Source organism: Myotis myotis, unplaced genomic scaffold, assembly GCF_014108235.1.
Source record: "Myotis myotis isolate mMyoMyo1 unplaced genomic scaffold, mMyoMyo1.p scaffold_m19_p_21, whole genome shotgun sequence".
Lineage (NCBI taxonomy): Eukaryota > Metazoa > Chordata > Mammalia > Chiroptera > Vespertilionidae > Myotis > Myotis myotis.
Window position 1 is genome coordinate 13,846,477 of NW_023416326.1, and position 16,726 is coordinate 13,863,202.

The 16,726-nt window shown below is 62.2% G+C and overlaps 1 protein-coding gene across 1 annotated transcript in view; it reads left to right on the top strand.

Annotated features, from left to right (window-relative positions):
• KIF26B (kinesin family member 26B) overlaps positions 1-16,726 on the top strand; it is a 356,959-nt gene that overhangs the window by 332,730 nt on the left and 7,503 nt on the right. The window contains exons 11-13 of the mRNA XM_036354955.1: positions 9,250-9,412; positions 10,265-13,607; positions 16,043-16,245. Coding sequence (XP_036210848.1) covers positions 9,250-9,412; positions 10,265-13,607; positions 16,043-16,245 — 3,709 coding nt within the window. The remainder of the gene's footprint in view (positions 1-9,249; positions 9,413-10,264; positions 13,608-16,042; positions 16,246-16,726) is intronic.

Consider the following 16,726-nt stretch of genomic DNA (forward strand, 5'->3'; position numbering starts at 1 on the left):
GCCTCTAAGCGCCGGACGAGAATTGCCGTGTTACCCAGCAGCTCCCCTCCTGGGTGCCCACCCAAGACAACGGAAGCAGCACCCCGACCAGGTATGTGCGCACCCATGCACACAGCAGCTGCCCTAGAACAGGGGCGGGCGGGCACAGTGCCGTGCCCTCGGGCAGGTGAACGGAAGACAGAAGGCAGCGTGTCCGCACCTGGAAAGTCACTCAGTGGAACCAAACACGGAAAAGCGTTAAAACAGGGCATTTATGTTGTGCCTGTTTCCGACAATAAAGAAGGGGAGGAAGGGCGGGTGATTTCCTGGGACTTGGGTCACTAGGAGTGGCTGGGACTGTTCCCTCGTTTTTCCTGGGCCCGTGGATTGCGCTGGGGGTGGGCGAGTTCCCACAGAGACATTTCGGGGAAGGGCCTTCGGGGCTGAGCGCCGGGGTGATCACAGGCAGGGGAGGCACGAGGCCACCTCGGTCAAGGAGCCGCAAGGGGAGGTGCAGCCAGAGTCCCCGGTGCCCGGAGCGACCTCAGGGTATTCTGCAGCTTCCCCATCCCCAGGCTGCCCCGAACCCAGTCCAAAGCCACTAACTCACCTTTACTGTCACCCATGTGCAGGATGAGGCCTCCCAGACCCAGTCAGTGAGGTAACGAGGGGGTCAGAGCCGTGGCCGTGCTGGTCGGCAGCCCATCGGCACCGTCCTGGTGAATAGCGGACTGGGTGGCGGTGCGTCCCCGGGCTTCTGGGACCTCGGTTTCCCCTAGGACCACGGCATTAGCCCCAGGGCCTTGGGAAGGACACTGGCTGGGGGCAGGGCCACGGCTGGAAGAGGGAGCATGAGAGGCTCGTCCTGACCTTGACAGTCAGACCCCGTGTTAAGCTCCACGTGGCTTAACTGACTTCAGAGAAAGGCGATCGCGCAGGGAGATGAGCTCGAGATCACAGGACGGGACACGGTTCGTCATCTCAGCCGTCCAACTGACGGGCCCTCTGTATCCCGCTGGCCTCGCCTGATACGCCAGCCATGTCTTCTCTCGGGAGCTTGTCTCACACACGAGGGCGCCCCAGACACGGACACGCAGGCCGACTGAGCAGAGATCAGGACACGGTCACGTGGATGCAAATGAAGGGACTGCTCCTGCTCATCTCTGCATTTTCTCTATTTTATTTTGAAAGAGAGAAAGCCTGGAATCAGCCAAATGGACCCTGGAGACTGGAATAGTCCCGATTGTAATGCAGTGTGAGCATCAATGCCGTTTAACCCCTTGTTAGCCTGTCCCTGGGACGTGGCACCAGGCGGCTGGCCGAGTGTCTGGAGCGGGAGGAGAAACGCCCCCTCGTGCACCCGGCACCCCGGCTGCTCTGTCATCCTCAGGTTTTGCTTAGAGAGACGGTGGGAAAGTAGATGAGGCCCTTCCAGATGTTTTCCTGCCCTTTTTTTTGTAAACACGTTTCTTTAGAAAGAACTTGACATAAGCTTGCGGATTCCCAAAGCCCGACTCCACCGAAGTCTGATGTCACCCCGAAGGACACCACAGACCGAGCTATGGAAGAGGCACCCTCAAAAGCCACATCAGTCCTGAGCTTCACCTGAAACAGACAGTAAAACTCACGGGAAAGCACAGGGAAGCTCTGCAAATACAAGTCGATCACTGCGGTGACACGGGATAGGGGATGGGGGGAGGGCGCGATCTGAGAGAAGGCACTAGGCAAGAGCGTTTCATTATATCAAGCATTCCGCTTACGATCTTCACGTTCTTTCATCTGGAGAATTCTTCAAACACCCACAGGAAAGGACAGGAGTGAGCGGAAATCAGGGGGGAGGCTCTAGTTACCATGACAACATAACTCCGGAGTCCATCTGTGTCCCCCACCGGTGCCCAGCTCCCTTTTGGGGTCCCGCAGCGACCTCCGACATTGGAACGGAAACAAGCTCTTAACCCTGAGGATGAGCTGAAGCTGAAGAGCAGCTAAGTTCCCGATAGCACAATGAGCTCGTCCTTACTCAGATACGCGTACTGGGGAGAACGCACCACAATCCAGCTGCTTCCTTATCCTTCCCCAGCAGAGCGGTCACAAACCACCAGGAAGGCTCGACGCCAGCGGTTCTCAACCTGTGGGTCGCGACCCCTTTGGCGGTCGAACGACCCTTTCACAGGGGCCGCCTAAGACCATCCTGCGTATCAGATATTCACATGACCATTCATCACAGGAGCAACATTACAGCTATGAAGTAGCAACGAAAATAATGTTATGGTTGGGTCACAACATGAGGAACTGTATTTAAAGGGCCAGAAGGTTGAGAACCACTGCTCTACGCGAAGCCGCAGGGCCAGGCGGGTGTCTATGGCAAAGCACCGTAAGTCATGGCGATGGCTGGGGCCAGGTAAACGTGGAGAAGGAAGTGAGATTTCAGATAATGTGACAAATGAAAGAGCAGTGTTCACATTGTAAGTTGCATCCTGTTAAAAGTTATTACTGCTAACCTGGTCCTGCAGGTCGGCTAACAAACGCGCTAACCAACGAGCCTGCGTCTGTTAGAGACCTGCCTGCGTGCTCAGTAAGCACAGAGGGTTTGCTGTTAAATCATTAAACACCCCTTTATAGCATCTCAGACGTCATTAGCATGTGTGATTTTTAGCATTCTATTCATTCAGGAGAAATGTATGTTTTTAACGCTTTCTGTTTGTCTGTGAGGTCTACTAATTTGCCTTCTAAGTTATTGGGGATTTGTAGCTTTGTTTTTCATCAAAGTGATGACGTTCCTCACTCCTGATTATGTGAAACTAAGTAGAAATAAGTACAGGATCCCTTCCCTTCTTTCCTAGGACTAGTAAGTCATAAACTTTTCCAAAGTTACTGTGAAGAAAGGTCAGAATTAAAGATCAAGAAGCACAGCTCCTGCCTCAGGGCCTTAGGATCCTGTTGGAAGAGTAAGCTGTGGGCTCCTCCACTCCCTCCTGCTTCTCACCAGCACCACCCCAAGCTCAGGGTCACGGAGGCACCAGGTCTAGATAACCACGCGCGAGGAAGAAGGCAGCTGCTGTCTGTGTCAGGGGCACCCCCACATCCAAAGGGGGGCCGTTTGCTCCTCGGGGTCTGCATTGAGAGAATATTACTGTGCATCTGTTATTGTTAGAGAACAGTAGGTACACTTGTCACTCTGAGTGGTGATGGTTTTAGGACCTCTCCAACAGGTGGGCTTGGTAGAACAAGGCATGAGCTCACGCCAGGTGACGGGATGGCCGGCCACCAAGCTGGTCCTCCAGCCGGAGCAGGTGTGCTCTGCAGGTCCTCTTCTCAGCTCTCGTCTGCGGGGCGAACTCGTCATCTCGCACTCTGAACGCCAGTGTTGGCAGGGGCACCTCCGGCCCATGCGCCGGGCCCAGGAAACTGCTGTTACCAAAGCTTTACTCTCCAGGCCCGAGTCTGTGCTTGTCTATCGAGGTTGCTGACAGCAGGCCCTCTCCTCCCAGCACCCTGAGGGGCCTGCCTGAGCTGCAGTGCAAGTGGGGCAGGAGCTGAAACTGGCCGCAAGCTCTTTCAGTTCAGGCGACTCCCGGGGAAATTCCCGTGGGACGGCTGGGCCAGTGCCAAGTTCTCGGTACCTCTCTAGCACCAGAAACCAGATCATCTGTGCCTTCAAATGTTGGCATCCTTGCAGGGAATTGCTAGGAAAAGGCCACTCCTGCCCCTCAGGTGACTACCCCGGAGGGAAGGTGTATAAAGTCTTCTCCCAAAGACATGAATATCCATGAAGCCATCATGACCGGGGCTCACCGAGTCCCGTACAAACACATAAGCCCAAGGGAAGTGGCTTTCCCCCGTGGAGCCATGGCTTTCAGTCTGTTTCGACTTAACAGTGTCACTTAGGGGCTTGCTTGGGACCCAGAAGGTAAGCAGGCTCAAGGATCGCCCTCACCCAGTGGACTGTGGCGCCATGCGTCCTCGGCACAGCCTCTCTGATGGGTAAGGACCTGTAGATGGTCCCACCTTGGCCAGAGCACTGGGCCCGGATGCCGGTGTCTTGGCAGCTGGCCCCAGGTGTCCTGGGCTTCAGGAGGTCACCTGTGGCCCTTCAGGTGCCAGTAGAAAAGGGTGCTCACAGACCAACAGCAAGTGAACGGGAAGGAGGTAGGAGGGAGGGTGCCAAGCGCCACTCGAGGAGCCAGAAACGATGTCAAGTTCGTGACTTTATCCCACCTCCCGTCTGTCTGCTTTTCCTCTCCTCTCCTCTCCTGATGGCCAGCAGGTGGGGGCAGGGCCTGGGGCTTGGGGCTCAGGGCTGGGAACTCCTGCCCAGCATCTCGTCCCTGTGACGCCCCACGACACACCCTGGCAGTTGACGGGTAGAGGGCTGAGACGGGATGGTTCCTGGGATGCAGAGTGGCTTCACATCCTCCAGGACGTGAGGGATACGGGGGTGGTCTTGACGTTTAATGTTAGTTGTCACCTTGACACCTGGGCATGTGTGCGCATGGTTACGGTTTCTATGTCTGCTTCGGGTCTTGCTGACCACAGGAGTTTTCCTCTTGCAAATTCTTCTGGAGCTGAGTTAGTTTCTGGGTTAACTCAGCTCCTTTCTTTCAGTGTATTAGGAACTGACGTAAGGGGAGAGGCCGGCCTCTGCCTGTCGGTGTTTGTACTGAAGGGCACTGTGTCTGCTGTAAGTGGCAACCTTGGCGACCTCCGTAGAGATGCGCTCCTCCAGGGAGAAGCAGGCCCTGGCGGAGGGGCTGTCCGTGGTGCTGAAGCAGGGCCGCCCTGGTGCTCCCCGCCCAGCGCTCGTCCTGCTGCAGGAGCCGTGGCCACACCTGCCCACCTTCTTCCTCCACGTCCGCCACCTCCTTTCTGGAGAAGTGGACTCAGCGCTGTCATGAGAGGAAGGGCCTCTTTCTTGTGGAATTACCTGGCCACCACTGCAGCCTGCCCTCTTACGCCACGGCAGCCTGCCAGCTCAGCGGCTGCCCCTTTAGAAAGGAGGTGAGTTCCGTTGGGTGTTGTGGGGGCCTCAGCAGATAAAGGGTCTCCCTCCAGCCTTGGATCCTGCCGTGTGGGAGACCCCGGGCAGAAGACAGGACTGCCCAGTACCCCTGAGGCCTGGGTGTTCTCCAGCAGGGAGGGACAGTGACGGGGGGAGGGGGGGGACACCTCCAGCCTCAAGGCGTCTTTCCTTATCGTGGGCTGCGGTTTGAGTCCTGGCTGGTTTTGCTCAGTGGTTAGAGCGTCGGCCCTCAGACTGAAGGGTCGCAGGTTCCATTCCGGTCAAGGGCACGTGCCTTAGTTGCAGGCTCGATCCCCAGCCCCAGTTGGGGTGCGTGCAGGAGGCAACCAATCGATGTGTCTCTTACACCGATGTTTCTCTCTCTCTGTCTCCCCCTCCCTCCCACTCTCTCTAAAAATCAAGGGGAATATATATCCTCGGGTGAGGATTAACCACCACAACAAAACGTCATTCTGAAAAACTGTGTGGGAGGGAGGAATGTGTGCGGATAGAACGTGGCTGTTTGAAGAATGGTGCTGTTCTCCTGCCCCCAGTGTCTCTGCTCGGGGCCCCTGCTGCCCTGCCCAGCCAGGACCCGCCCCCAGCCAGGACCTCCCCCAGCCCAAGTCTCTAAGTCCCTCCCCCAGCCCAGCCAGTGGGGCTGGGAAATGGCAGCTCTGCACCCGTTCCCCTCCTCTGGCCTCACTCTTGGTGCGAAGGTGCGGACTGAGTTTGTGCTGACCGTTGCCCTAGAAGCTCTTTAAACCCTTTTATTTTCCCACAAAGACACCGAGTTAAACCTGCCGTTTGCAGCCTCCGTCCCCTGCCCGGTCTTTCACCCCGTCCCCAACGCCGTCGTCTGAGTTACAGGGTCAGGGTGATGAGGGGAAACCGCAGCTTTATCGCCACTATTTCTCACTCCCGCGACGATGTGCTCTGGAGTCTGGAGGCCCAGGTGAGCGCGTTGCTGGCAGCTTCTCTGGCTTCCCGTAAGGGGAGCCGAGCTGCTGGTTGCCAAGCAACGCACATCCCTGGCTTCTTCCCGAAACGTGGACTTAAAAAATGTCCTGGCTGCTCACGAATGGGGATCACGTGGGAAACACGGGGCAAACGGTTCGCTCTGACGGCATCGCCCGCTCTCTTCTGTCCTCAGTGTCTTCCTGAGAATGTACGGGGTCATGCGGGTAAAACGCACCCCTTACAGGGCTTGTCATGAGAAGCTTCATGGCGGCCGCGTCATGTCATTTGCAGAGCCCGTGTGGCAAACCTGCCGACTCGCTAAGATGCATTTGTAACCCGAATCGCCACGCGTGTCGCTTCCCGCCTCTCGCCGACGTGCGTGGTGCTGAGGCTGAGTTGCCGATGGGCGTGTTCCCAGCCGGGCTGGACGAGGCCTCGCTCTGCCCTCTCACCCCCTTCGGCCTGGGAACAGCGTCCTCTTACAGTCTGTGCAGTGGTGCCCGCGTTCTGCATGTGTGAGCTTTCCGCTGGCGATTTCACTGTTTAAATTGCCCGCCCCCACCCCCGCCCCCGCCCCATGTGGCCTGCGGTGCCATGGAGAGTCCTGTCGGAAGAAGGCTGGGCTGGGCGTGCCTTCCGGAGGACACCCGTGGTTACAGAGGTTCCTCCGTTCGCTGTTGGCGTGAATCTAATGTTCACGAACCAACGATGTGGTGCATCCGGGAAAAGGAAGAGGATGCATGGATCTGTAGTCAGGCTGGAATGGAAAGTCTTAGGTTATATCTGAAGTGCACGATGGATGGGTCAGGCCGGGTGGCTCAATTGGGTGGGGCGTCATCCTGTACACCAAAAGGTTGTGGGTTCGATCCCTGGTCCAGATACGTGCAGGAGGCAATTGATCGATGTTTCTTTCTCACATCAATAAAAACAGAACCCTCAGGTGAGGGTTAAAAATAATAATACATTTAAGAAATAAAGTGCATGATGAAGCTATGGGAAAGTGCTGGCGGTATCTGTAGGCTCACAAGACGAGGACTGATTAAATAAGGAAGTGTAGCGGGCAGGATCGCTGTGAGCTGGAGGCCACAGGAATGTACGTCCTGCTGCCCAGGGTCAGGCGGGTTACGCCCTCCTCAGCCAGTGTTTCATTAGAAGGAAGTCAGTGCCTCTAATTCATTCTTTGTAAGAAATATCCATTTGATAATAAGGTGTCTTGAAACAGAAACACATATGCAGCCAGGTTACGTATTGACCTACGGACACCCTGTGACCGAGGCCTCCGGGACCTCATCGTGTGTTCCTGGGAGCAGCCGTGCCGTGTTATTCAGTGTTAGCAGAACTGCTGTCATGAGAACTAAGAACTGGCTGTATGTGCGCACAGCTGACCCCATGGACGCCATCTCCACTGCCCCACCCCCACCCCGCCCCGCCCAAGAACCCGCCACGGCTCAGCCAGGTATGGCGCCTCCGAGCCTGTCTGCCTGGAGCAGAGCAGGCATGACTTCCCCTCGGTCGTCAGCACTGCTGGTGGCTGTGAAAGGCGTTAGATGTTTGCCGCCAGGCCGGCTCCTCCTCTCCACACCCCATACTTTTCACTGAGTCTGGGCTCCTGTGACAACTACCACAGACGGGGTGGCTTCAACCACAGAAGTTTATTTTGCACAGTCAGGGGTTTGGGTCCAAGTTCAAGGCACCGCAGGTTCAGGGTCTGGAGAGGTCCCACCTCGCGGTTCCTGGATGGCGTCTTATTGCCATAACCTCACGAGGTGGGAGGAGTGAGGGGGCTTCTGGGGCCTCGTTTACAAGGGCACTAACCAGTTCATGGGGGCCCCACCCTCCTGACCTAATCACCTCTCAGAGGCCCACCTCCTAACACCATCACGTGAATTTGGGGAGGACACACATTCAGCCCCTCTCCTTCCTCACTCTGTCACTGGTTATTTTGCTTGAAAGGAAACCCTGGTATATTTTTAAATTGCCCTGGAACTGAGCCCGAGTGAGCCCAGCAGCCCCGAACTGGCACCTGAATTGGTCCCAGATGGAAAGGAAAAACGATTGTCCTCACACCGTCTCTCCTCCCCGAAGGCGGATGCAGGTCACGTGAGAAATGTCTTCCAATTTCCCAGGTTTGATCTCTGAGGACGGTGCCTGCGTCTCACACTGAATCAGCCGAGTGGGCCCGTCCCCCTCAGGGAGCTGTGCAGGGGGGCGGACAGGGGCACTGAGGGGAGGACAAACCCCTCAGATGACGCTGTGAACACACACAGGAGTGTGAGCACACACGGTGTGAGCTGAGCGCGCATAGGGCTGTGAGATGAGTGTGCAAAGGTCTGTGAGATGAGTGTGTACAGGGCTGTGAGCTGAGTGTGTACAGGGCTGTGAGCTGAGTGTGCAAAGGTCTGTGAGCTGAGCGCACAAAGGGACGTGAGCTGAGTGTGTCCAGGGCGCCTGGGAAGTGGGCCGCCTCCCGAGGTGAGATGAGGCGGCAGCTGAGCAGACCTGTGGCTGGAGATGTGAGCCGTCCTCTGGAAGCCAGGCAGGGAGGAGCGGGGACAAGAACAGGGAGGAACCCAGAGCCGCCTCCAGGTCCATGTTTAAGGATCCTGGAAACCATGTAAACGCCTGGGCCTCCTCACGGCTCAGGGCCCTGCCCCCCAGCCCCGCAGAGTCCCCAGAGGAGGCTTTTCTAGGAAGTTCTGTTCTGTTGCTGACTGAGTGCTCGGCTGTGTCTGTGTTTCGTCACTTTTAGGAACAGGAATTCCTTTATTACCACTCCGTGCAAACATGAGTTACATGACAACAGCAAGAAACAGGGTGCGACTCCATGGCAAAGGGCCTTTGTGTGTTTTATAGACACCCAGATCTTCAATGCAAGTTCCCAGCGGGGGGGCTGCCTTTGTGGCAGGGGTGGCCCGTGAGCAGGGGTGGCCCGAGACGGGTGGCCCGTGAGCAGGGGTGGGCCGTGAGCAGGGGTGGCCTGAGACGGGTGGCCCGTGAGCAGGGGTGGGCCGTGTGTGCAGCCAGCGGCGGCATCCCTGGCCACAGCCGTCCTCCCGCTCTGTTCCCAGGCCTCTGTGTGCCATCTGGGTACAGACACAGGGTGCCCGTCACGGCCGGGCGCAGGGGCCAGGGGAGGCGCCTGCATGAGCTCTGTCCTTGGGGTGAGAATCTCTTGCCCAGCTGCCAAGTGCGAAGAGCCTTGTGCTAGAGAGTGAGCTGACCAGTCCGCCATGAAAACCCACGGCCCCCAAGCAGCAGCCTGCAGAGGCCCGAGCCCGGGGGGCGCCCCTAACGCAGCCCCGTGCCCGCAGGGACAGCAAGCTCACCATGCTGCTGCGCGAGTCCCTGGGGAACGTCAACTGCCGCACCACCATGATCGCGCACATCTCGGCCGCCGCCGGCAGCTACGCCGAGACCCTGTCCACCATCCAGATCGCCTCCCGGGTCCTGAGGATGAAGAAGAAGAAAACAAAGGTAGGGAGCTGGCGGGTGGGGGAGGGGTGTGGGAGCCGTTCAGAAAAACCAGCTCAGCAGCCTGCCCGCCCACCTGGGGCAGGAGCGTCCGTCACTCTGGGCCCCACCGTCGCTGCCTTTCGGGGTCCAGCCCGGACCCCTGACTGGGGTGCACGTCCACATGGGAGGGACGGAAGGACTCACGCACAGCGGCTCCCACCGGCCTTGGTCCGACGGAGACCAAGACCGTGTCCCGTGTCCCTCAGTGGCAGGCCCCGGACGACTGCTCATCCCTCGCTCAGGTGGCCCTCCCCCTGCGTGTCCAGGAGGCCTTCCAGGCTGCTGGGCTCTGCCCTGTGAGCTCAGGGGTTGCTGGTTGGTGCTCAGAGTCCGCAACACACCCCTGGGCTCACCTGGCGAGGCAGAGGCCAAGCCAGCCAGCGGGGGCGTGAGACGACCGTGTGAGGAAGTGACCAATGGTGGTCGCTCTGATTCAGGGCCGGCTGGTGACGTGGGCTTTCCCCTCCTTTCTGTAGCTTTTCATAAATAATAACAAGCAAGTCTTTCAAGCCAGTGTTTCGTGGGACAAGGTGCCACAGTGACTGGGGGGCCAAGTTCATGACCCCCCGCCCTGAGGAGCTCAGCCCAGCCCGGCTGGTCACCCCTTCAGGAGCGGACTCTGTCTTGTGTGCCACACACGGGCTGCCCTTGGCACAGGAGGTGCACTGGCCGGGCACAGCCAGGCAACTGCCCACATGCAGGGCAGCCAGCCCGCAGCCGGGAGCCTATAGCCAACCGGCATCCCTGGTGGTCCCTGGGCGGCTCCTGGGGGGGCCCTGAGGCAGCCCATGCTGACTGTCCTCTCGCCCACAGTACACCTCGAGCTCGTCGGGGGGAGAGAGCTCCTGTGAGGAAGGCAGGATGCGCAGGCCGACGCAGCTGCGGCCCTTCCAGGCCAGGGCCGCCGTGGACCCTGACTTCCCCGTCCCGCAGCTGTCCAGCGACCCCGACTACTCCTCCAGCAGCGAGCAGTCCTGCGACACGGTCATCTACATCGGGCCCAGCGGCACGGCGCTCTCCGACAAGGAGCTCACGGACAACGAGGGCCCCCCCGACTTCGTGCCCATCGTGCCGGCCCTGCAGAAGCCCAGGGGTGACAGCCGGCCCCCCGAGGCCGGGGCGGCCGCGGCCCGCAAGCCCGAGAGGGACTGTCTCAAGTGCAACACGTTCGCGGAGCTGCAGGAGCGGCTGGACTGCATCGACGGCCGCGAGGAGCCCGGCCTTTTCCCGTTCCCGGAGCTGCCTGCCCAGGGCGGGGCGGAGCAGGCGGGCAAGGGCCCCCCGCTGAGCCCCGCCGCCCGGGCCAGCCTGCTCTGTGAGTCTGACAAGGAAGACGCGGGGTCAGACGGCCAGCTGACCGACAGAGGAGGTGCTGACGCCCCGGCCTCCGGGATGCCCAGGGGTCACTCGCCTGTCCCGGCCGCCACCCCTGCCTCGCCCCGGAGTGTCCCCGGCGGCACCAGCCAGCAGGGCGCCTCCCAGCTCGTGCGCAGCCCCAGCCTGCAGAGCAGCCGAGAGAGCCTGACCTCCTGCGGGTTCGTGGAGGGCAAGCCCCGGCCCCTGGGCTCCCCGAGGCTGGGCGTCGCCAGCCTGTCCAAGACGGCCGAGTACCGGCCGGCCAGCTCGCCCTCGCAGCGGTGCAAAGTCCACACCCAGAAGGGCGTCCTGCCCGGCCCCGCGCCCCCGTCCCCCCTGAGCACGGACTCGGGCGTGGTGTCCGGGGAGGCCCCGCCACCCGAGGGGCGCACCCCCCCGGTGGGCATGAGCCCCCAGGTCCTGAAGAAGTCCCTGTCTGCCGAGAGCCAGGGGTCCTCCCACAGCCCCTCCGATGACACGCGCCAGGCGGCGTCTCCAGGCTCCAAGGGGGTCGTGAGCACCACGACGGTGACGGTGCAGCAGCCGCTGGAGCTGAACGGCGAGGACGAGCTGGTGTTCACGCTGGTGGAGGAGCTGACCATCAGCGGGGCCCTGGGCGGCCGCCCCGCCAGCATCATCAGCTTCAACAGCGACTGCTCGGTGCAGGCGCTGGCCTCGGGCTCGCGGCCCGTCAGCATCATCGGCAGCGTCAGCGAGGACCTGGAGCGCGGCCCGGGCGCGGCCCCCGTCTCCGAGGTCAGCATCACGCAGTTCCTGCCCCTCCCGACGCTGGGCCTGGAGGAGAAGGGCCGGGAGGCAGGCAGCCGGCGGTCCTCCATCAGCTCCTGGCTGAGCGAGACCAGCGCGGGCAGTGACGGCGAGCAGTCCTGCCACAGCTTCATCGCGCAGACCTGCTTCGGGCACGGGGAGGCGCTGGCGGACCCGCCGGCCTCGGAGCTCCTGGGCAGCGTCCAGAAGGCCGCCGTGTGCCGAGAGAAGCCCGGGGCGGGCCCCGACAGCGTGCTCATCCTGTCCGAGCTGGGGGAGGGCTCTCTCCCCAAAGCCACCGCCCCCCAAGGCTGCAAGGTCTCCGCCCTGGGCAAGGCCATGGTCACCATCTCCAACACGGCACACCTGGGCGGCGGCGGAGGGTGCGTCCCCGTGAAGACCAACATCACCGTCTACCCCTGCATCGCCCTGAGCCCCCGGCGTGGCCCTGAGGCGATCGGCGCCACCGTCCCCAAGGCAGCCCCGCCCCAGGAGAGCAAGGAGGCCAGCGCCAGGAAGGGGATGACGTTCGAGGACCCGTGGCTGAGACGAGAGGAGGAGGCCAAGAAAGAGACTGCGCCTCCCAGGGAGGACGGGGTGAGGCCCGAGGCGGCCACGGGCCCCCCACAGCCCGAGGCGGGAGCCGAGCGGGACCAGCCCAGGCAGACCAGCCCCGGCCACAGGCTGAGCGGCGAGGTGGCCGCCTCCCCCGGGACCGACAGCGTCAGGAGGGTGGTGGACGGCTGTGAGACGGCCCAGCCCAGCGGGGCTGCCCAGAGCCCCGTGCCCCCCAGCAGGAGCCTGCAGTCCGGCAGCCTGCCCCGGGCTTTCCAGAAAGGCGGCCGGCAGGAGCTCGATGGCCTCTGCTACCACTGCGCCCCCGAGACCAACGGCGTCGCTCTGGGTGGCCAGGCCTCCCGGGCGACCCTGGAGAGGAAGGTGGCGTCGCCCAAGCACAGCGTCCTGGCTCGGCCCAAAGGCACCCCGCCGCTGCCCCCCGTCCGCAAGTCCAGCTTGGACCAGAAGAACCGGGCCAGCCCCCAGCACAGCGCCGGCAGCAGCGGCACCAGCAGCCCCTCGAACCAGCCCCCGCCCTTCCTGGCCAGCTTCCCCGACGAGCCGGGCGGCAGGACGAGCACCAGCAGCAGCAGCAAGCTCTTCAGCGCCAAGCTCGAGCAGCTGGCCAGCAGGACCAACTCTCTGGGCAGGGCGACCGCCAGCCACTACGAATGCCTCTCGCTGGAGCGCGCCGAGAGCCTGGCCTCCATGAGCGCGCGGCTGCAGGCGGGCAAGGACAGCACCATGCCCCGCGCGGGCCGGAGCCTGGGCCGCAGCGCTGGGGCCTCGCCCACCCACCCCGGCCCCCCGCCCTCGGCCGGGGCCTCGCCCAAGGCCAGCCAGTCCAAGATCTCGGCCGTGAGCAAGCTGCTGCTGGCCAGCCCCAAAGCGCGCAGCCTGTCCACGCCCCCCACCAAGACGCTCAGCTTCTCCACCAAGTCCCTGCCGCAGTCCGTGGGCCAGAGCTGCACCCCGGCCGCCGGCGGGAGGCACATGTCCTGGTCTACGCAGTCGCTGAGCCGCAGCCGGGGTGCCAGCCTGGCCGCCAAGCTGCCGCTCCGGGCCGTGAACGGGCGCATCTCAGAGCTGCTCCAGGGCGGCGCGGGGCCCAGGGCCGTGCCATCGCGAGCCGGGCCCGAGGAGGAGCGCGCCGGGGTCCCCGAGGACAAGCTGGCGGCTGTGCCCCTGCTGCCCTCGCCCTACAGCAAGGTCACGCCGCCCCGGAAGCCGCACCGCTGCAGCAGCGGCCACGGCAGCGACAACAGCAGCGTGCTGAGTGGGGAGCTGCCGCCCGCCATGGGCAAGACGGCGCTGTTCTACCACAGCGGGGGCAGCAGCGGCTACGAGAGCATGATGCGCGACAGCGAGGCCACGGGCAGCGCGTCCTCCGCCCAGGACTCCATGAGCGAGAACAGCAGCTCCGTGGGCGGGCGGTGCCGGAGCCTCAAGACCCCAAAGAAACGCTCCAATTCAGGTAGGCACCTGGGCCCGGGTGTGCAGGGGGGGCACAGGGGGCAAAGAGGGGCGCAGGGCCGGACCCCATGCTGCCTGCCCTGCGGGTGGTGAGGGCGCCCAGGCAGGTGGCACCGACACCTGGTCTCTCCTTTCCCAAGCCTGTCCCCTGCCGGCCACGCCTGGGACAGCATGGAGGGTTCACTGTGAATCAGACCTACTGTTGGGGTGTGACGAGGCCTCAAGGCTGTGACTGCCCCTTGGTCAGCAGCCTGGTGAAAGGCGGGAGCTGGGGCAACCAGTGGTGCCCCCCACACTCACCCCTGTGGGCACAGGCTGCCTGTCCCTCCCCGGCTCCCCCACCCAGGCCCAGAGAGGTGGCTGCTGGTTCCCCAGGGAGCAGTCAGAGCCGCTGCGCTCTGACCTGTGGCTGCAGAAGCTGATGTGGGGCTGGTGGCCCCAAGTCTCTGGGACTGGGATGACTCACTGTGTGCCATGGAACGTGCAGTCTGGTGGTCAGAGCCCTGCGTGGCTTTGGTCACGTGGCCGTGGGTGTGGGCACCGAGTGTGGGAGATGCTTTGTGCTTTCACTGGCCTGATGTGGTGGCGCGGCTCATGCTCCGTGTGATCACTCAGACGGACTCCTCTGTCCTCTTACCTCTGATGTCTGTGGTTCCTTCCCTCGCTGGGGCCTCATGCTTTTTGATTCGTGTCTTCCTAGCCCCACACCTGAGTGAGAGGGAAGATGGGGAGCTGATGAGGGGGCTCTCGGGGCCCGGACCGATGAGCGTTCCCCGGTGCTGTGAGGCCTCGCGCCCAGGTGCCGTGTTCCCGACATTTGAATAAGAGGCCAAGTTTTCAGACTCCATGTGGCTCTTCTGTCCAGACTCTGATGTTGAACATGTCAGACTTCTCCTGGGGCCGTGTGCTGCCGGGGAGAGAGCAGCTGTGAGCGGTCAGGGACCCTCCGTGCGTGTGGTCAGCCGCCAGGGCCGTGGGGACTCAGTCCCTGTTGGGGAGCGGGCTTTCTCAGGTCAGATCTGGGCCATTTGAGGCAGCAACAGCTCACGCAGTTAGCGATCAGCCTGCACGCCTTCCCTACCTGCCCTCTGCGCTGGGCGGGCTGGGCTGATGAGCAGGGAGGGACGGAGGAGGAGGAACCCAGCGGCCGGAGGCTGGTTCAGGCTATGGCCAGGCCCCACGCCGTTGGCGGCCGAACTGCTTCCCTTGACCTTCTGGCAACTGGAAGGCAGTGGTCGTTGGCAGAGACTGAGGTCTGCAGCGGGGGTGGCGCGTGCAGTAGCCCGAGAAGTCACATCCATGCGGGACCCAGACCCAGGCCTGTGGTCAGTGCTCTCCCAGGAGGGTGCAGCTTGTGGCCCGTCCCGCCCTCTGGCACTCACAGTTCCTAGGGTCCCTGCCCCCCCAACACACACCCCCTACACTAGGCTCCCAGTACCTGGGGGGAGGCGAGAGGGCAGGGAGGCCCCGCAGTGGTTGGTGGGTGCCCCCAGTTCGTTCTCGGAATGGATTTACTGGTAACCGAATCTGAACCGCTCAGGAAGTCCAAGGTACCCGCACACGAGTGCCCTTTACGTTCAGTGTTATTTGGCACTAGAGGCCTGGTGCATGAATCTCGGGGTGGGGGGGGGGTGTCCCTCAGCCTGCCTGCACCCTCTCGCAGTCCAGGAGCCCTTGGGCATCCTTGGCGCTGCCCGACTTCTGGCTGAGCGGCGCTCCCCCCTGTGGGAGCGCACTGACCACCAGGGGGCAGCTCCTGTGTTGAGCGTCTGCCCCCTGGTGGTCAGTGTGCGTCATAGCGACCAGTCGTTCCACAGTTCAGTCAATTTGCATATTTGCCTTTTATTATATAGGAGAGGGTTAGTTTCAGGTGATTAGACATTTACATAATTTACAAAGGGGTCCCCCTGTATTCCAGTGCCACCTGGCAGCGCACACGGTTCTTGCCGTGTGATTGCGTGTGAGTGACTGCTCCTCGCCTGCACTTGGCCTCCCTGGGCTGTTGTGTCACTGCACTTGCACTTCTAGCTCCTGCCCCGATGTTATCATCATCATTAGAGTGTCGCTGGGCCTCCCATTACTCCACGACCAAGCACCAGGCCTCTGACCCCTAGAACAACCCTGTTAACCCCACTGCAGCCTGTCCCAGCCCAGGTGCCCGGCGGGGCTGTGATGAGGCGCATGTGGGTGTGTGCGCAGCTCAGGTGGGACTGCAGGTGGTTCTACGGTGAGGCAGGGCTCCCCGCGCCTCGGGAGGTAAAGCCCAGCCTGTTTGAGGGGTTCAGTGCTGAGTCGCTCAGTGAGGGGCGTTGGGGCGTTTCAGACTCACCTCTGCTGCAGGTTCCAGGCCCTGGCACGGCCCCACCCCGTGCATCTCAGAGAACCTGCTTAAAAGATGGGAATTCACAAGATGAACTTTGGGCTCAACCCCTCCAGGTTCCCAGAGACGGAGGCTCATCCCCGCGCTGTCCCTGGACACGCCCTCGCCTGCGAGGAAGCCAGCCCCGGGCTCGGGGCTCCGCTGGGTGGACGGGCCCCTGCGCAGCGGCCAGAGGGGCCTTGGGGAGCCTTTCGAGATTAAAGTCTACGAGATCGATGACGTGGAGCGGCTGCAGCGACGGCGGGGGGGCAGCGGCAAGGTGAGCGCCTCCTCCCGCCCCGGGTGGGGTGTCCCCCGCCCCCCAGCAGGTCCCTGGGGCAGGGATGGGGCAGCGCCCTTGGGGGGCTCGGGCCAGGGGACTCCCCAGCCGGCTTCCCGGGGGGTGGGGCTCAGTCCCAGCACAGGACCCGGGAGGGCTCCACGTTTCCCGTCTAAACGCCTTCCAGGCTCCAGGGCTGGGAGGCCGTGGTGATGGGGGCTTTTCTGGCTCCAGCTCCCAATGCAGCTGCTTTAAATGTAACAGGTGCCTGTGGTGGCCCTGCCCGTGGTGGGGTGTCTGAGCTGAGAGTGGGCTGGGGTTTCCCCGGCCCCCCACATTCCCTGTGACCAGACCTTTCCTCCTCCCCACTCACTTCTCCCCACCTCCTGCCTCTGCCCCCCACCTGTATCTCCCACCTGCCGCCTCTCACCTCCACCTGCCACCTCTCACCGCCACCTCCTGCCTCTCCCCCTGACCTGCC